Raw genomic sequence first — 22036 nt, 5'->3', positions numbered from 1 at the left:
CTCTTATGCCACCTCCATCAATGCTAAGAACAGTGATTACTTTTCCATAAGTTGGTGTTGGAGTTGCTCTGCACAATCAACTAAATTTGATTCTAGTTGTTGTGACAGAAACGTAAAATAACAACGCGCGCTGTTCGAGGAATAATCAAGCAATTATAAAGAAAAAATCACAACACAAGATATACATGGTTCACCCAAATCTTAGGGCTACGTCCATGGAGCACACCGAACAAATTCACTATAAAAAAGATGATGAATTACAAGGAGAATTTTCTCTCTATCTCTCTCAATTGCTCTCTCTTATATTGGCACAAATTTATCTCTGACTCTCACACCCTCTAAAATCTTATTAGAGTTGATATTTATAGAGTCTCAAACCTGTCCTACAAGAACTTGCCTTTTGTAGAATCCAAAACTAATAAGGAAGTTAAATCAGATCAGGAAACTGAATTTTCCTTAAACCAATAAGGAAGTTAAATCAGATCATGAAACTAAATTTTCCCTAAAATTCAGCAGTGTTGGAGTTTCCATATAATTAAATATTCCTAAAAAATAATCAGACTCTATAAAACCATAACAATCTCCCACTTGGAGGCTGGAGCACTTGTAAACCCATTCCATCTTCTTCTCATGCATGTCCCGTACATGTCGGTGCGCTTCTTTCTGTCTTCAAGCTAGAAGGCCGACTGAAGTTGCGCGCAACTTCAGTTTCTCCATGGTTACTGTCTTGGTCAACATATCAACCGGATTCTTAGTGCCAAGTATTTTCGCAAGTGTCAACACCCCATCTTATAACAAAGATCTGATAAAATGATACCGAAGCCCTATATGCTTGGTTCTTGAATAAAATGCTGAATTCTTTGCCAAATGTATCGCACTCTGACTATCACTGTGCAAAATATTATTCACCTGTTCGAATCCTAACTCTATCAACAAACCTTGTAACCAAATTATCTCCTTGCTAGCCTTTATCATCGCCACATACTCTGCCTCTATAGTAGATAACGCTATAATCCTCTGTATTTACGAAACCCAACTAACTATAGTCGTACCCACCATGAACACATACCCGGTAATACTTCTTCTGTGGTCCATCTCAACAGCAAAGTCTAAATCTACATAACCATGTAGCTTTACTTCGCCCCTTCTAAAACAAAGGCATCTATCTGTGGTACCCCGTAGATATCTCAATATCTACTTCACTGCTTCCCAGTATAGCTTGCCTGGATCCTTCATGAACCTGCTTACTACTCCCACTGCATATGCAATGTCTGGCCTTATGCACACCATGGCATATATCAAATTTTCAATGGCTGAGGCATATGGAATTTTAGCCATAAAGTTTTTCTCATCTTCTGTCTTTGGACACTAATGTTGAGATAATCGGAAGTGATTAGCTAAAGGAGTATTCACCGCCTTAGCATAATTCATGTTGAACCTCTTCAGAACCCATTCAACATACTCAGCCTGAGAAACTACAAAGTACCTTTCTGTTTGTCTCTGCTAATCCTCATCCTAAGAATCTGCTTCACTGCATTAAGATCCTTCATCTCGAATTCACTAGACAACTGCTTCTTCAATTTGCTGATTTCTTCAAAATCAGAACTTGCCACTAACATGTCATCAACATAAAGTAGAAGGATAATGAAACTTGATTTAAACCTCTTGAAATAGCAGCAATGGTCAGCGTTGCACTTGTTATAGTCATGTCACTTCATAAAACCATCAAACTTCTTGTACCACTGCCTCGGGGCTTGCTTCAAACCATATAAGCTTTTCTTTAACTTGCATATTAGTTTCTCTTTCCCTTTGACTGAGAAACCCTCCGGTTGTTGCATGTAAATCTCCTCCTTTAGGTCACTATGGAGGAAAACAGTTTTGACATCTAACTGCTCAAGGTGCAACCCCTCTGCTGCAACAATGCTAAGAACGGAGCGAATGGTACTCAGTTTCACAAATGGGGAAAAAATGTCTGTGTAGTCAATGTCTTGCTTTTACTGAAAGCCTTTGACCACCATTCTTGCCTTGTATCTCTTGGAACCATCATGTTCCTCTTTCACTCTATCCACCCATTTGTTGTGAAGAGCTTTCTTCCCCATAGGCAACTTGACTAGTTCCCATATTTTGTTAGAGATAAGGGACTTCATCTCATCTTCTATTACAAGCTCCCATTTGCTAGCATCTTAACTTGACATGCTTCATCATAGTATTCAGGCTCACTATCATCTGTAAGCAATATATAATCCAAATATTTCCGATTCGGTACATGAGGTCGCATGGACCTTTTGGGTGCAGGCTATGGAGTTAGAATCTGTGGTGAACTATGCTCTATGAGTGCTGGCCAAGAACCCTTATTTATCTGCTCCGCGTCAATGCTTTCTGGATCATCATCCAACTTAATAAACTCAGGCTTACTCTGTATAGGACTAGTTGTGATCCCCCTAGACTCCGAGACTGGGTTGATCAGGCCTAAGCCCGAACCCGAGGGAATATTAACCAATTAAAGTTTTTTAAAACGAACGCAGAATATAAAAATAAAAGAATTAAATAACGAAGCTGAAAGAATTATTAAATATAAATCCTCCAATAGATAATGAAAAAATAATAATAATCTGATTCTTCAAAACCTCCAAAAGTATAACTCGGGAATCCATCTAGTGGACCCCTAGACCAAAGTCCCAACTGAACTGAATAACTGAAAGTAAATCAAACTAGAACATAGAGAAAAGTCCTATATAAGCAAATGAATGAGAGACTGTCCTCAATAAACACGATTAAGCTCTAAGGCTGGAACCATCCTGTACCTGAAAAGAATAAAAGAGTGGGTCAGGCCCACGAACAAGTTCTAATCTAACTACAATCCATACAGTGACCTGATACGCAGATACATCCTAAATACCTCACAATATCTATCTAGTCCATACATATATATATCCACACTATGGGACATTTACTAGACTACAATAAGGGTCTCAACCTGAATAGAAGGTAACATGCAAAAATGCACCCATAGGTGGGCATGAGTACCTAGACCTAACAGGGTACACCTCAACCTATCATAGCCAGCTACGCATCCACTGTATATACGCACCCTAACCAATGAGCCTAAGACTCAAGCTCATCTCGTGGTACCATAACCATATTTCTAAAGTCCGTCCAAAACCAGAGTATATCATTCAATTATTCATTGAGCTGACATATAATATACAATCTAGTTAATCACTCAACTTATTCAGTTGATATGACTTAACTACAACCAACTAATCCAGGAGGTCATTCAACTTAGTCAGTTGATCTGACTTAAACACCAATAGGATTCAATATTTTATGTTCCATTCCTTTAATCCGATAGGTTAGGTTTTAGCGTTTTGAGCTAAACTCTCACTAGTATGCCACCATCCCATACCTGTGCATAAAATTCTCCACATCCATGTAAATTATATAACATAAATAATAGTTCAGCAATTTACAGTCCAAAACTATAATCTAGATAATTGTAGAAAAGTGTTTAAATATTTCAGCAATTAAAATCCCAGCCTTAATCCATGTAATTATAGAAAAGAATTTATTATTTCAGCAATTAAAAACCAGAGTAAGCACAGACCAAGATTGATATATAAATGCCCATATCATGCATCCCAAATAAGATTTATAATCATACTTTATTCCGTTTAATTGCTAAAATTAAATTAGACAATTAAATTCCTTCCATCCGATATTCGCATGCAAAATTTGTATCATTTTGTACTGTTCCATCCATTAACCTACAGGTATAACTGATGCCAAATTAGGCTTTAAAGTTTAATTAAAACAATATTTAAAGACCCCAGTAAAGTCCTAAACAATTCTGAAAAATGAAACTTCTCCAAACAGTGTACTAAAAATTTCAGAACGCACACACATGAGAGAGCCTACTCTCAAAACTGGAAAGCAGGCTCCATTAAAACATGGAGCCTCCTTCAATCCTTCTTGGAGCCGGCTCTAGAGGGGTAGAGCCGGCTCTAGAAGGGTGGAACCGGCTCTACATTCCCCTAGAGCCGGCTCTACTCTTGGGGGGAGCCGGCTCCCTCTTCCATGGAGCCGGCTATCTCCATCTCTGAGAACCTGAACCTCCTCTGGCCTTCTGCTTCATCTACGGCCGCTCCCACCCTTTCTGTTCTTAGTAGAAACTAAACCTAAGGGTCTAAATTTCATCTTATATCATCCCAGTTATTTATTTAAAATAGTTTTCATTAAAAAGAACCATACAAACTATTAACGATTTAGCATGCTTACGATTAAACACTGTGATACAATTTCAACAATAGATTCCAATCAAAAACTAAACACATATAGGCTAATATTCTAACATATATTAATATACAAGATTTATTTAATGTCCAATTAAAGTCCTAGAGATCATCCAGATGTGCACAGAACACAAGCCAACGGAAGAGAGGAAGAAAAGAACTTACCTGTGATTTCAGTTACGAAATCCCTGCGTCGTCTCTAAATTTTCGGCAACCATTGAAGACCTTCAACCCTCCTATGGTTCTGGTTTAATCCACCACAACACTCCCTTGGTCCTCTCTGTTTTTCTCCTTGACAACCCTTACGGTGCCTCCGTTCTCTCAACCCTCTGTTTTATGTGAATAGAACTATGTTTATGTTTGTAAAACCCTAAACCACCGTAATATTATATTTATAGGCTTAGAACATTAAAACCCTAATCCACGTATAATTAGAGACCGAGCCCTAATGTAAATCCTAGTCGTTCACAACGTGCATTCTAAAAGAAAATAAATCCTACTGTTTAACACAATTACTGTTACTAGTTTAATACATTATAACTGTTACTAATTTGATCTAATTACACAAATTTAATCACATTAAAACAAGTGAATTCCAAATAAAAATAATACAATTAAACAATTAAAGAAAATAACACACAATAATTAAACAATTTAAATAAGTCAAATAATGCACATAATAACCATTAATTCAAATAAATCAAATATCAAATAATAAATGCAAATAAACAATTTAGCAAACCAAATTTATAATTAAACAAATAAAAATGCAAATAAAATAAATATTAAAATGCCGAGACTATCCTTTTAAAATTTGGGGTTTTACATTCTTCCCCCCTAACAAAAGGAATTCTGTCATCAGAATTCGCTCTTACCTTCTTCCAATATTTCAGGAAACTATGAGCGAATGACATTCTCCCGTTCCCAAGTAGACTCAGCCTCATTGTATGACTCCACTGAACATGCACCAAAGGGATAACCTTATTACGAAGGATCTGATCCTGACAGTCGACAATACGACACGGTGGCTCCAAATAAGTTGCATCCGGCTGCAACTCAATCTCCCCAACATCGATATGTTGATACCGATCCTCATCTCGCAGAAATTTCCGCAACATGGAAACAAGAAACACGTTGTGTACGTAATCCAAATTATCTGGAAGTGCCAACCGATAAGCGACAGCTCCAACTCGATCCGTAATCATGTATGGACCGACAAATCTCGGAGACAACATCCCTTTCTTCCCAAAGTGCATTACACCCTTCATAGGAGACACTTTGAGTAGAACCTGATCCCCAACCTAAAACTCCAAAGCAGGTGTACGACGATCGGCATAACTCTTCTGCCGACTCTGCGCAGTACGCATGCAATCCCTAATAAGAGCAATCTTCTCAGAAGTATCCCTGATGAACTCAGGACCCAAGAATCTGTTATTGCCAACCTTCATCCAACAAACAGGCGATTGACACGGTCGGCCATATAATACCTCAAATAGTGCCATCCCAATAGTCTTCTAGAAACTATTATTATATGCAAACTCCACAAGTGGCAAATAATCCTCCCAGTAGCCCTTGAAATCAAGAACACGCGATCGAAGTATATCCTCCATGATCTGATTAACTCTCTTAGTCTGTCCATCAGTTTGAGGATGATAAACAGTGATAAGATGCAATTCTGTACCCAAAGCTTGCTAAAAGCTCTTCCAAAATCCTGGCACAAAACTCGAATCCCTGTCTGATATAATGGACAACGGAATTCCATGCAGCTTTACAATCTCTGTAATGTAAAGTTTTGCTCCGAAGTGAAGTCAATGCGAACAGGCAAGAAATGAGCTGATTTAGTCAATCTGTCCACGATGACCCAAATGGAATTGTGACCCTTGAAGGAATTAGGCAATCCCTCCATAAAATCCATAGAAATGCTCTCCATTTCTATTCCGGTATCGGCAGTGGCTGTAGAGCTCCTGGCGGCCGCTGATGATCAATCTTAACCATCTGACAAGTACTACATCGAGAGACAAAAATGGCAATGTCCTTTTTCATACCTGCCCACCAAAACTGCCGCTTCATATCCTGATATATTTTGTCACCCCCTGAATGCACAAAAAACTCAGAGTGGTGAGTCTCAGTCATCACATCCTTCCTCAAATCATTAACAGAATGTACCACTAACCATCCCTTATACCTTAAACCTCCATCAGTCCCAATATAGTAAAATAGGACCTCCCCGGAAGCTATCTTTGCAACTTTGTCAATGTACTGCTGATCCGTGAGTTGTGCCTTTAAAACCTTGTGAATGATAGAAAGTGTAACTACCATGCAAGCCATAAAAGCATCCGACAATTCATCTACCGTCCTCAAAGCATTCCACTCAGTAGTGAATAGAGCAGAAAGACTAGCAACGGGTCGACGACTGAGTGCATCCGCCACGACATTCGTTTTCCCTAGATGGTACTGTATAAACTCCAACCATTGGCGTTGTCTCATATTCAGCTCCCGCTGAGTGAACAAATACTATAAGCTCTTGTGATCACTAAATAATCTGAAGGACTCTCCCAACAGATAATGCCTCTAAATACGTAAGGCAAAGACCACAGCTGCCAACTCCAAATCATGTGTTGGATAATTAAGCTCGTGAGGCTTAAGCTTATGAGATCCATACTAAATCGATCTCTCCTCCTACATTAAAACACATCCAAGACCCTGCAAAGAAGTATCTGTGTAGACAAGATACTCTATCCCACTCTGTGGGGTAGACAAAACTGGTGCAAAAGTCAACTTAGTCTTTAGCTCATCAAAAAGCTCACTGACAGCGTTCATCCCACACAAACCGTACACCCTTTTTGGTCAAATGAGTGAGTGGTCCCACTATCTTAGAGAATCCCTGGATGAACCTACGATAATATCCTACTAATCCGAGGAAACTCCGAATCTCGATAGGTGATGTAGGTTGTCCCCACTCAACCACTGCTGAAACCATGGTTGGATCTACTGCTATTCCTCTTTTTGACACTACGTGACCCAGAAACTTCACTTTCCACTGCCAAAATTCACACTTCTCGAACTTAGCATATAACTGGTGCTCATGAAGCGTCTGCAAGACTATACGAAGATGTCTAGCATGATCGTCCTCTGACTTAGAATAGATCAAAATATCATCAATGAAGAAAATGCCAAACTGATCCAAATAAGCCCTGAAGGCTCTGTTCATTAAGTTCATAAAAACTACTGGTGCGTTAGTCAGTCCGAAAGGCATGACACGAAAATCATAAGAACCATATCTAGTGAGAAACATTATCCTTAGAACATCCTGCTCTCTAACTCGAAGTTGATGATATCTAGAACGAAGATCAATCTTAGAGAAGTATGTAGCTCCTTTCAATTGATCAAAAAGATCATTAATCCTGGGCAAAGGGTACTTATTACAAATAGTAACCTTAGTCAGTTCCCTGTAATCTATACACAGCCGAAGTGAACCATCCTTCTTCTTCACAAACAGAACTGGTGCCCCCCAGGGTGAAGTACTCATGTGAATGAAACCCTGGCTGAGTAATTGCTGAATCTGATCCCTCAGCTCTCTCATCTCCACTGGTGCTATCCTGTATGGTGCCCTAGCAATAGGTGTAGTGCTTGGAGCTAAGTCAATCACAAAGTCGATCTCACGACTAGGCAGTAACCCTGGAATCTCCTGAAAAACATCCGGGAAATCCTGTACGATTGATATGCTATCCAATAACACAGTAACCTCCTTTTCCGTTTCCTCCTCCATATGAAATAAATAAGTGCTAGTAACCCCATTAGAACGTGGCATAGCAACGACATACAAATCCTGACCAGGTATGGTAAATATAACAGACCTATTATAACAATTAACTTAGGCATGGTAGTGAGATAACCAATCCATCTCAAGTATCACATCATAAGTGTGCATGTCCAGGACCAATAAATTGGCTAGAAATCTGAGTCTACCAATATCTAGTGTCACAGGCCCATCACTTTCATATAAAATGACTGTATTGCCCAAAGGTGTATAAATACCCTGAGGTCTACTACATACTCGTGTCATCATCCCAGATAAAGTAACAAAAGATCTAGCTACAAATGAGTATGTAGCACCCGTATCAAATAAAACACGTCCACGTAAACCATAAATAGGAAACTTACCCTCAACAGCCTGAGGTGCCTGAACATCCTATGGCATGGGGTTGTACACCCTGCCATAATGCAACTGCTGTGGTGCCTGTTCTACCCCTGTCCTGCTTTAGGACACTATGTGAAAGAGTGACCAAACTCTCCACAAGTATGGCGACCACCTATAAGGTGCTAAACTGTCTCCTCTACAATCCATCTTACCAAATTGATTCCCACAAGTTTCTTTTATAACTCGTTGGTAATCGTCCCATCTCAACACAACTAACCAATAAGTAAAGCTTTGTTTACTTGCTCAAATACAAATCACTCCACTATCACATTCCTTCATTATCGCAACATACACATTCTAATGCAGTTTAATAAAACCATTCATGTATATATCACAACAATACTATCATAAACATAAAAGAGATAGCCAAAACCACTAGTTTATTTTATTACGAACTCCTTTAAATGGTAAACCTCCAAAAGAATAATTGTCATTTATTCATTACATACTACTAGTGTATGTAATTTAAAACAGTACTATTCTTTAAATAATACTTCCACTCTAACTAGTAATGAAAATCATATTACTATTAAAAGAGCATTTATCCTTGAACTTTGGTACTCTCCATCTTGGATGCTCCGGTATCTCCTCCATCCAGATCTTCTTCGGGGTTTTCCTCTCCACTTGGCTCAGCTTCGAGCACCACCGAAGTTGTGTCAGATCCATAGTATGGTGGATAATCTCGCACACCTGAAACCTTCCTTGCTTTATACTCCGAAGCAACTCCTATTGGAACCAATTTCTTGGTCTCCAATTTTGCCTTCTTCGTCGGCCTTCGCAAGGGAATCGTCGGAGTAACCTTCTTCTTCCTTGGGTCCTTCTTTGCTTTCATCACGGACCACATCCTTTTCCTAGTGCTAAACATTCTGAAATTATAGAATAAACTTAACATCAATACCTTCTAAACGAACCATAAAGGAATTTAATGAATCCTAAACTTAAGCTCTAATCAAGAGAAAACGCTACGCGGAAGTCTTAAAACAAAACATCCTAGAGATACTTGAACCTGGAGTGCTCTGATACCAACTATGATACCCCTAGACTCTGAGACTGGGTTGATCAAGCCCAAGCCTGAACCCGAGGGAATATCAAATAATTAAAGTATTTTAAAACGAACATAGAATATAAAAATGAAAGAATTAAATAACAAAGCTGAAAGAATTATTAAATATAAATCCTCCAATTGATAATGAAAAAAAATAATAATCTGATTCTTCAAAACCTCCAAAAGTACAACTCGGGAATCCATCTAGTGGACCCCTAAACCAAAGTCCCAACTGAGCTGAATAACTGAAAGTAAATCAAACTAAAACATAGAGAAAAGTCCTACGTAAGTAAATGAATGAGAGACTATCCTCGACAAGCACGATCAAGCTCTAAAGCTGGAACCGTCCTGTACCTAAAAAGAATAAAAGAGTGGGTCAGGCCCACGAACAAGTTCTAATCTAACTACAATCCATACCGTGACCTGATACGCAGATACATCCTAGATACCTCATAATACCTATCTAGTCTATACATATACATATCCCCACTAAGGGACATTCACTAGACTACAATAAGGGTCTCGACCTGAATAAAAGGTAACATGCAAAAACGTACCCATAGGTGGGCATGAGTACCTAGACCTAACAAGGTACACCTCAACCTATCATACCCAGCTACGCATCCACTACATATACGCACTATAACCAACGAGCCTGAGACTTAAGCTCATCTCATGGTATCATAGCCATATATCTAAAGTCCGTCCAAAACCAGAGTATGTCATTCAATTATTCATTGAGCTGACATACAATATACAATCCAGTTAATCACTCAACTTTTTCAGTTTATATAACTTAACTAAAACCAACTAATCCAGGAGGTCATTCAACTTAGTCAGTTGATCAGACTTAAATACAAATAGGATTCAATATGTTAGAATCCATTCATTTAATTCGATAGGTCAGGTCTTAGCGTTTTGAGCTAAACCCTCCCTAGTATGCCACCGTCCCATACCGGTGTATACAATCCTTCACATCCATGTAAATTATACAACCTAAATAATAGTTCAGCAATTTATAGTCCAAAACTATAATCCAAATAATTACATAAAAGTGTTTAAATATTTCAACAATTAAAATCCCAGCGTTAATCCATATAATTGCAGAAAAGAATTTATTATTTCAGCAATTAAAAACCAGAGTAAGCACAGACAAAGATTGATATATAAATGCCCATATCATGCATCCCAAATAAGATTTATAATCATACTTTATTCCGTTTAATTGCTAAAATTAAATTAGACAATTAAATTCCTTCTATCCGATATCCATATGCAAAATTTGTATAATTTTGTACTGTTCCATCCATTAACCTACAGGTATAACTGATGCCATATTAGGCTTTAAAGTTTCATTATCACAATATTTAGAGACCCCAGTAAAGTCCTAAACAATTCTGAAAAATGAAACTTCTCCAAACAGTGTACTAAAAATTTCAGAACGCACACACATGAGAAAGCCTGCTCTCAAAACTGGAGAGTAAGCTCCATTAAAACATGGAGCCGCCTCCAATCCTTCTTGGAGCCGGCTCTAGAGGGGTGGAGCCAGCTCTACGTTCCCCTAGAGCCGGCTCTACTCTTAGGGGGAGCTGGCTCCCTCTTTATGGAGCCAGCTCTTTCCCTCTCTGAGAGCCTGAACCTCCTTCGGCCTTCTGCTTCGTCTCCGGCCGCTCCCACCCCTTCTGTTCTTGGTAAAAAATGAACCTAAAAGTCTAAATTTCATCTTATATCATCCCAGTTATTTATTTAAAATAGTTTGCATTAAAAAGAACCATACAAACTATTACCGATTTAGCATGCTTACGATTAAACACTGATATACAATTTCAACAACAGATTCCAATCAAAAACAAAACACATACAGGCTAATATTCTAACATATATTAACATGCAAGATTTATTTAATGTCTAATTAAAGTCCTAGAGATCATTTAGGTGTGCACAGAACACAAGCTAACGGGAGAGAGGAAGAAAAGAACTTGCCTGTGATTTTAGTTATGAAATCCCAGCGTCGTCTCTAAATTTCCGGCAACCACTGAATACCTTTAACCCTCCTATGGTTCTGGTTTAATCCACCATAACACTGCCTTGGTCCTCTCTGTTTTTCTCCTTGACAACCCTTACGGTGCCTCCGTTTTCTCAATCCTCTGTTTTATGTGAATAGAACTATGCTTATGTTTGTAAAACCCTAAACGACCGTAATATTATATTTATAGGCTTAGAACATTAAAATTCTAATCACATATAATTAAAGACTGAGCCCTAATGTAAATCCTGGTCGGCCACAACGTGCATTCTAAAAGAAAATAAACCATACTGTTTAACACAATTACTTTTACTAATTTAATACATTATAACTGTTACTAATTTAATCTAATTACACAAATTTAATCTCATTAAAACAAGTGAATTCCAAATAAAAATAATACAATTAAACAATTAAAGAAAATAACACACAATAATTAAACAATTTAAATAAGTCAAATAATGCACATAATAACCATTAATTCAAATAAATCAAATATCAAATAATAAATACAAATAAACAATTTAACAAACCAAATTTATAATTAAACAAATAAAAATGTAAATAAAATAAATATTAAAATGCCGAGACTATCCTTTTAAAATTAGGGGAATTACACTAGTTAACTGTGATGCATCTCTATCCTTGTACATCATCTTCTCGTTGAAAATCACATCTTTACTTCTGATGATTTTCTTGTTCTGATTATCTTAGAGTCGATAACCAAACTCATCTCTGCTATACCCAACGAAGATGCATTTTAGTGACTTAGGGCCGAGCTTTCCCCTAGCATGGTCACTAATATGCGCATATGTAATACAACCAAAAACTTTCAACCATGAAAGGTTTACCTCTTTGCCACTCCATACCTCTTCTGGTATTCAATGCTCCAAAGGCACCGATGGTCCACGATTAATTAGGTAGGATGCTGTATTGACTGCTTCTGCCTAAAACTGTTTGGGTAGACCGGAATGTATGCGCATGCTTCTGGCTCTTTCTGTCAATGTTCGGTTCATCCATTCTTCCACCCCATTTTGCTATGGGGTTCCTTGTACAGTCATCTCTAATCTGATCCCATTATCAAAATAGAAATTCTTGAACCTAGTATCTTCATACTCACCACCATTGTCTAACCTTAACCTCTTCATCTTCAAACCTGTCTCATTCTCCACCATAGCCTTCCACTTCTTGAACACATCAAATACCTCATATTTGTGCTTCAAAAAATAGACCTATACCTTCCTCGTGTGATCATCAGTGAAAGTCACGAAGTAGAATTTTTTGCCAATAGATGAGACAGTGGCTGGCCCCAAACATTTGTGTGAACTAGCTCAAGTTTCTCCTTTCTGAGATCTCTGCCACTCTTCTTGAAACTGGCCTTCTTCTGCTTGCCCATCACGCAACTCTCACAGAAGTCAATATCAATTGCCCAAATGTCTTGTAGTTTCCCCTTCGAGTGCATAATCTTGAGTCCCCTTTCACTCATGTGACATAGTCTCTAGTGCCAAAGGTTATGATCTTCTCTGTTTTCTGCAACTGTTATAGACCCACAAGCACTGGTAGTTATGTAGAGAGTGCTAGATTTCTTACCACGTGCAATGGTCATAGCGCCTCTGGAAATTTTCCACGAGTCTCCATCGAAGGTTGTAACAAAACCTTAATCTAACAACTATCCCACTGAAATCAAATTATTCCTCAAGTTAGGGATGTGTCTCACATCCTTCAACTTCTAAGCTGATCCATTCAACTTGATTTGTACTTCACCCTTGCCAACAACGCTGCAAGGCTGATCATCACTAAGATACACCTTGCCAAGGTTACCTGGTTCATAGCTATTAAATAGTTCTTTGCTTGAGGTGCCATGAAACGATGCACTAGAATCTCAAACCCATGACTCCGCCTTGCTCTCCAAATAGCATATCAATGCATCATCTGATTCTTCGGAGACAACGTTTGCTTCAGTTTTTCTTTCAGTTCCCTTCTTTAGAAGTCTGCAATCAACATGGTAATGTCCTTTCTTTCTATAATTCCAACACTCAACATCATTGAGATCTGTGGAATTCCTGAAATTTTGAGACTGTGTCATTCCATCCCTTGACTTGGATCTGCCTCTATTTCTACTACCGTTGCCCTTCTTCTTGTTTGAACCCTTGCCTTTACTTTCAACATTCAATGACGAACAACTGATGGAAACCCCTACTTTTTGCTTTCTGATTTCTTCAGTTAGAATCATACTCACAACTTCATCAAACTTCAACTTGGTCTTCCCTGCAAAACTACTGATCGCTATAATTGTGCCACTCCAATTCTCAGGTAATTGCCCTAGAATTAGCAGTGCTCGGACCTCGTCTTTGAAGTCGATATCAACAGACTCTAATTGTCCAACTATCTTGTTGAACGCATTTAGATGTTTGTTGAACTTACCACCTTTGACCATCATTACAAGAAATTCGGGTTTTAGGGACAGTTGAAACTGTCCCTAAAAGCCCGGAATCCGTCCCTAAAGGTCAAATTAGTCCATGACTAAAAGCAGTGTGCCAAAAAAGCTTTAGGTACGGTCAAAGTTGACCGTGACAAATACTTTGACCTTTAGGGACAGTCAAACTGTCCTAAATAACATCGTCCCTAAAACTTTTTAGGGACGTTATAAACTGTCCCCAATACCTATAGTATTGGGGACAGTTTCGGGGATTGTCCCCAATACCTATAGTATTAAGGATGGATAAACCGTCCCTAATACATTATTTTAAAATTATAATTATTGTATTAGGGACGGATGGATTGTCCCTAATACATGATTTTTTAATTATAATTATTGTATTAGGGACGGGTAGACTGTCCCTAATACATTAATATATATATATATATATATATATATATATATATATATATATATATATGCTTGATTTGTGGGTTTAACCACTCCATATACATGCAAAACATAAACAAAATAGATCCATAATAACATTCAAAAAGATATTACTAGTCATAAAACAAAATAAACCCATAATATATATATTCAAGATCCATAAAATCTCTAGTTTTCTAAATAAAAACTAAAACCATGTCCGAATCCACGGCAATATCCCTTCCTTATGCCTAGTTGGTTTTGCACTATCTCAACATCATTTATGGTTAGACTCATACCATCAGAATTTTGAGAATTTTGTGCAGCCTTTTCTTTCATTGCATCCTGCAAAATATTTAAATTCGTTATCAAATTGAAAGAATTGACATAGGAATAAATCATGTGCAAGATAGAATATTAATCTCAATAGAGAGAAAAAAAAAATGCTTATTGAAATACTTATTTTCAAAATGGAAGGATGAGTTTGGACACACTGCATTGACAAATGACAAATGACAATTGATATTAATTGTAAGCACTTGTTAACTGAAAGCAATCTACTTTAAGGAAATATTTTGAATACTTTACACATATTCAAGATCTGATATTAGAAACTAGAAACAAAAATGTCCTATTCTCAATATTTCATCATTCTCCCCTCTTAAAGAAATTCATAATACAAACCAGACCTTTCTCACTTGCACAACAAAAAGGGCAACACAGCTTCTTCTACAAACAGGTGGGTTTGCAAACTCACTCTCTCTACATTATAAATCTTAAATGATGTAAATATACAACAAATCCTCATATATAGTAATAACATGAACCAAACAAATGAACATATAATAGAGCTATTAGATGCCAATAAACGATATCAACAAGTATTATTTAAAGAAACTTCCACAACCAATTTGGGTTTCGTAGAAAAAACAAAGTTATTATTTCACATATTCAAAGGTAGGAATTCTAATTCATGGGCTGTAACAGAATGATATTAGATGAGTATTTCATAATTTTGAGATATTGAAATATTTTGAAATTTAGTGACGCACAAAAAAAAAAAACAGATTATCCCCTTTATAACACTAATAGTTACTAGTAAATATGAAATTTAATGAAACACCTACCTAGAGATATTCAATAGATCTGAAATTTAGTGAACAAAGTCTGCTCCCCGCAAACTTAATTTATAGTGACTTAAAGCAAATGGGTATTAAAAGTTTATATATATATATATATATATATATATATGTGATACCCCGAATTTTCGAATGCGGGTTGGCCAGGCCCACGCCCGAATACCCGAAGATATCAAAACAAATTGATAATAAACGAACACAGAGTACAAAAGAATAAAGAAGAATAAATAAAATGCTGACAAAAAAAAGAAAATGATAATCTAATAATAAACCTCATAATATATTTCCATTAATTAATAAACTCTTCTGATACAACTGATCCTCCAAAAACAACTCGGGAATCCATACTGTGTGGACCCCTAGAAAATCCAAACTAAACAAATGACAGTAATCTAAAACAGGAAACTGAATCATAAAGGAACTCCTATGTAGCATCGAAAGAATGAAGTAAACTGATCCCCGCTCAGCACGAACACCTGAAAAATAATGGTGGGTCAGGCCCACAAACAAGTTCTACTCTACTACAGTCCAAGCAGAGATCCGATACACGTATACATCCTAGTTAATCCAACAGTAACTAATAGTCCGTATATATATATATATACACACTAAAGGAACCTCACTAGACTATAGGGTTGTCTCAACCTAAATAGTAGGCAACATGCAAAACGCACATATAGTGGGCATGAGTACCTAGACCTACCAGGGTACACAACTACACTATATCTAGCTACACATCCCTGGCGATATACGCGCCCTAACCATTGATCCTGAGACTCAAGCTCATATCATGGCACCATATTTATATATATATAATCTAGTAACCATCCTATCCAGTATAAATTAATCCTCCATAAGTCATTCAACTTGTTCAGCTGACCTGACTTGAATATAAGTAGGACTTAACATTTTAGTTAATCCATTCCCTTATATAATAAATTAATCCTCCATAAGTCATTCAACTTGTTCAGCTGACCTGACTTAAATATAAGTAGGACTTAACATTTTAGTTAATCCATTCCCTTATATAAAATAGGTAGGACTTAACTGATAAGTTAATCCATCCCTAGAATGCCACCGTCCCATACCGGTGCATTAAACCACACAATCCAACAATTGATGTAACAATTAAGGAAATACATCAAACATTCCATAAATAACTATGATAAATATGATATCAAGTTATCACATAATAGGAATGACTTAATATTTCTTTAAACTTCCTATATCATATGTCCTACACAAACTGAATCTTATACATAATGATATTTTATTATACCGTTAAATAATGATTCTCTATATCCAATTCATCCTACACATTTAATCTCAATTGCTAAAATATTTTAAAAGATTAAATCCATTCGTTTGTTTAAAACATTCAAATAGCAAGCATCATTATGATTGAGTCTATTCAAATTTATGAAAACCCAAACCTAGTCCCTATTTAATGTTCAGGAATCCTAGGTATATTTCTATGTTCCATCATTCCACAGATATGAAAAATACATAATTTAAACATGTAAAAATTCACATAAGAAATCAAATCAAAATCATGCATTTTATCAATTCATAACACAAGAACAGATATAAACCAATTTCATAAAACCTATGTTCTAATCCAATTAAACATGCATAATTATTTAATTTTATGTGTTTAATAAATTCTGGAATTTCCTAGGCATGTACAGAAACACAAATCAAAGGGAAAGAGATAGAAGAAGAACTTGCCTTAAACTTTCGAATCGAAAGTGAAACTTCTTCTTCCTTGATCTTCTCTCTACAGGGTTTTCTCCTCATTCCTTCTTCTTTCTCCTTCTCTCTCTAACTCTTTCTCTATAGAATATATTACGTGATATATTTTCACTCATTTTTCAACCTATAGTTGTGTATTTATAGGCTAAATAATAACCCTATTCCTTTTCCTAATCCAAGTCAACTTAATAAAGAAAAATAAAAAATAAAAATATTAAAAAGGTAACTTAAAATATGTTACGTATATAATTTATGTATATCCTTATTAATTAAATAAAATATATACATTAGATTATTTATTAATACTAAAGTTACCATAATATTAAAAGGTAACTTAAAACATGTTACGTATATAATCTATCTATATCCTCATTAAATAAATAAAATATATACATCAGATTATTTATTTATACTAAAGTTACTATAATATTAAAAAGTAACTTAAAACATGTTACGTATATAATCTATCTGTATCCTTATTAAATAAATAAAATATATACATCAGATTATTTATTTATACTGAAGTTACCATAATATTAAAAAGGTAACTTAAAACATGTTACGTATAAAATATATGTATATCCTTATTATATAAATATATAAAATATATACATCAGATTATTTATTAATACTAAAGTTACTATAATATTAATAAATTACTTTCCTTTTTATATATATGTATATACATATATATCTATATATATACATATACAACTATCCATGGGTAATTATCCATACCCATCCAACCTCCTATTCAAGTAGTCCGTGGGACCCAATTAGTTAGTCCATTACCACTAATCATAACCATAAAATAAAATAAAATAAAATAAAACATTTAATCATTTAATTTATAATTAATTACAATTAATCAAATACATCATTTAAGTGCATAATCTAATTAAACAAATAATACAAATAACACCTAGACAAAATACAAATAACACATAGATAAGTAGCCAATTAACCAAGTAACACTTAATTCAATTAAACACATAAACAATTAGTCAAATAATCAATTAAACAATTAAAAAAAATACAATAAAAATAAATAAATAAATACCGAGACTATCCTTTTAAAATTAGGGGTATTACATTCTTATATATATGTATATACATATATATCTATATATATACATATACAACTATTCATGGGTAATTATCCATACCCATCCAACCTCCTATTCAAGTAGTCCGTGGGACCCAATTAGTTAGTTCATTACCACTAATCATAACCATAAAATAAAATAAAACATTTAATCATTTAATTTATAATTAATTACAATTAATCAAATACATCATTTAAGTGCACAATCTAATTAAACAAATAATACAAATAACACCTAGACAAAATACAAATAACACATAGATAAGTAGCCAATTAACCAAGTAACACTTAATTCAATTAAACACATAAACAATTAGTCAAATAATCAATTAAACAATTAAAAAAAATACAATAAAAATAAATAAATAAATACCGAGACTATCCTTTTAAAATTAGGGGTATTACATTCTTCCCCCCTAAAAAAAGGAATTCCGTCCTCGGAATTCGCCCTTACTTCCTTTCATTATTCTTCCATTATGCTTGGAAACTGTGAGCGAAAAACATCATCCTATTCCCAAGTAAACGCAACCTTACTATAAGGGCTCTACTTAACTCCAATATACCAAGTGGTAGACAGGGTTTATGGTCTAATTTAATCTCTCGATTAAATCCTCCGTCTATAGATATGAAGTAGAGCTGCTGCTCCAAAATCTTCATAAAGCTCCTTCGAAATAGCACTTTACATCCACTAATATGGACATCCACATGCTATAACACCACTATCGCTGAACTATAGAACTACTATAAAGTTCTAAAATATGCATCACTCAAATTTATATCCTCAAGTGATCTTTCTCAATCCACCACTCGGATTCCATATGGAAAATTGAAATTCCAAATCAATGTCGATCCTTCCCACCGACCGTCACTCCTGTTTAGTTCAACTTCCATATTTGTTTTAGGAAGTGGCTAAAGATTCCTACGAAATCTGATGATCAACTTTCCATCATTGTAGCAGGTTTTACACTTAGGGCAATTATATGTGCATCCTTATCCGTATCTGTTCACCAAAATTGACATTTGATGTCATGATGTACCTTCGAACCGTCTGAGTACACCGAGAAAAATTATAAACTTTCCATCTCAGTCGCCCGACTATCATAACACTATTTACAGAAACTATTAAATCATTCTCCAGTATCTTAAACTCCATCTGAGTAAGGTAACACCTTCTCCATGGTCAGCTCCGATATTCAAAGTTGACCTCCTAAATTATCTTGGTAATAACAAGTGTTATTATTACACATGTTATAAATTCAACTGATAACTCATCAACTAATCGAAAGATTTAAATATCTTATCGGTTGTTGAGAGCATCCACTTCCATAATTGTTTCTACTAGACGGAACTTGATATAAAGTGTGAATTACCACTTCTATCTATCTAAACCGTCTCGTGATCCATTCTATTCGTATGAACTAAAGTCCTACCAATTTGAAATAGACAAGAACTAAGCTGACCTAACTTATCAGTCAACCAATATCCCATCCAGAATCATGACCCTTGTGCGAAGTCAGCAATCCCTCAACTAAATCCGTGGAAAATGCTATCTCATTTCCACTTCAACATAGGGAATAGCTGTAAATGATCTAGTGATCTCTAATGGTTCATCTCGACTATCTAATAAAAATTACAATGGGAGACAAAATCACTATGTCCCCCCTCCTGCCTGTCCTCCAAACGTCTGCTTCATACCGTGAAGTATCATATTTCCACTAGGATAAATAAAGAACTAAGAGTTGTGAAACTTAGTCTTTGCATCCTCCATCCAATCTGTCTGTAGAAAGTACTGTTAATCCGGTACCACCAGTTTTCGTCTGTACCCATTGTTTAAATTGGAGCATCTTCAAAAGCGAATTCTGCAACTAAATCTATCCACTACTGATCTGTGATAAACTTACCGATATTGAAAGTCAATCGGTAATTCCATTTATCAATAGTCAACTACGACTTTAACTCAACAAAAGTCAACAAATTATGACATTTCCATACATACCATGCACCTCATCTTTATAAAGGTGTTTGGTCTCACCATCTTGTCTTTGACACACCCTGCTTCTTTAAGACAAGTTAATGACAATCCGACTTCTTTATCTAACTTCAAAAGAATATGAAATCCATCCATCCTCTACATAAGTTATCAATTTCCTAGCAACAGCTAATTGTTGCAAATTGTGACCTAAAAAAAAAAAAAAATTCATATTATTTATACAAGTGAATAAGACTTAGTTTCCTCCTCTATATGCAACACCGACAACTCCTCCTAATGACACGCCCTCACGAATAAAATTCTTGATTAAGAATAGACTGATGAATATTTATTCAGTCTCCTATCCTCACTCGGTGTCATTCTAATAAGTACTTAATCCAGTACTAAATCCTCCTTCTGACTTAGTAACAACTTCTGAAATTTTCAAGAAGATGTTTAGCAAATCCAGCACCTCTGATATATCATCATGGCGTTTTAGTGATCTTTATTTACCACTACCTCAAGTATACCGAAACATTAACAATCACCAATATCATGGCGTTGTAATATGATACGAATCCATACATAACGTAAAGTATATCAAATTAATCGTTCTAGATTGTTTGACTCGTAGTGATGGTTTAATTATCACATCCCAAAACACACCATAATGACACATGTCCAGGTCCAATAGATTGACTAGATTTATGTGTATCTACCAAATCCTACGACCGTACGCTCACAAATCTAGCGTAAATAGCGCTATTACTCCATGTTATGTTATTAAATTAATAGTTGGCTGATCACACACTTGTGTCCCCAACTAAACCACATACCAAATCCCGAGTAATTAACAAAAAATAAAAATGAAAAACACGTATGATAAACACAATAAAACAAAATATACTCCTATTTAGGACATCGTTCTTTCTAGAAAAGAAAGTCTCATTTGAAATCAACATTACTAGATTATTTCAAAATTTCCTTTAATAGTTTCGTAAATAATTATCCAACCTCGAAACATATCCTTTAAAACATCGCTTAAAAGCACAAATGTTTTCCTAATCCCCCTTATATGCAGAATGTAAACTGTCTTACTTGACTTTATAAATCGAATTAGAACGTCACAACATAATACCAATGCCTTTTTGTATGTGATTTAAAAATTATGTATTTCGTTCTGATAAGAACACATCCGATCCCCAAACTTTTGAACAATACTTCTTATATACCTCTTTTAGAGATGATAAGAAAGATTTAATTATTTGTAGATTGATCAACCCCAATTCTACTAATAATATTCGATATACTACTAGCAATTCAGATTACCTCGCGCAATCATCCCTCTTCAAGATTTAGTACCCTCTCTATTGGATACACATAAATCTCCTCCATTAGGATCCTCTTCAGCTCCTACTCCTTGCTTGTCTCCTTTTTGAAATCAACTGAAGTCGTGTTGGTCCCGATATGCGGTGACCTATCACGTACACCTAAATCCTTCCTTGACTTATACTTTTAAAGTAACGCCAAACGAACCTAGACCGTCAATCCTTAACTCTGCTTTCTGGCAACTAAATCGATAACATACTCCTCTACTCCTTTGGGTCTTTATTGCTTTCACCTTGAACCCATCCTTTTTCTAGTGCCAACCATTCTATGACT

The 22036-nt window shown here is 35.6% G+C and overlaps 1 protein-coding gene across 3 annotated transcripts in view; it reads right to left on the bottom strand.

Moving 5' to 3' along the window:
- The window catches only part of LOC132279344 (patatin-like protein 2), a 61977-nt gene that overhangs the window by 7365 nt on the left and 32576 nt on the right, over positions 1–22036 (bottom strand). For all 3 annotated transcript variants that reach the window (XM_059781303.1, XM_059781304.1, XM_059781305.1), the window contains one exon: positions 14709–14754. In XM_059781303.1, the coding sequence (XP_059637286.1) occupies positions 14709–14711 (3 nt within the window). In that variant the 5' untranslated portion in view covers positions 14712–14754. The remainder of the gene's footprint in view (positions 1–14708; positions 14755–22036) is intronic.

Source organism: Cornus florida, unplaced genomic scaffold (genome assembly GCF_030987335.1).
Source record: "Cornus florida cultivar Cherokee Brave unplaced genomic scaffold, ASM3098733v1 CherokeeBrave_3.0.0_Hap2_Chr10, whole genome shotgun sequence".
Taxonomy (NCBI): Eukaryota; Viridiplantae; Streptophyta; class Magnoliopsida; order Cornales; family Cornaceae; genus Cornus; species Cornus florida.
The sequence above is the reverse complement of the archived record's forward strand: the minus strand, read 5'-3'. Positions and strand labels throughout refer to the sequence as shown.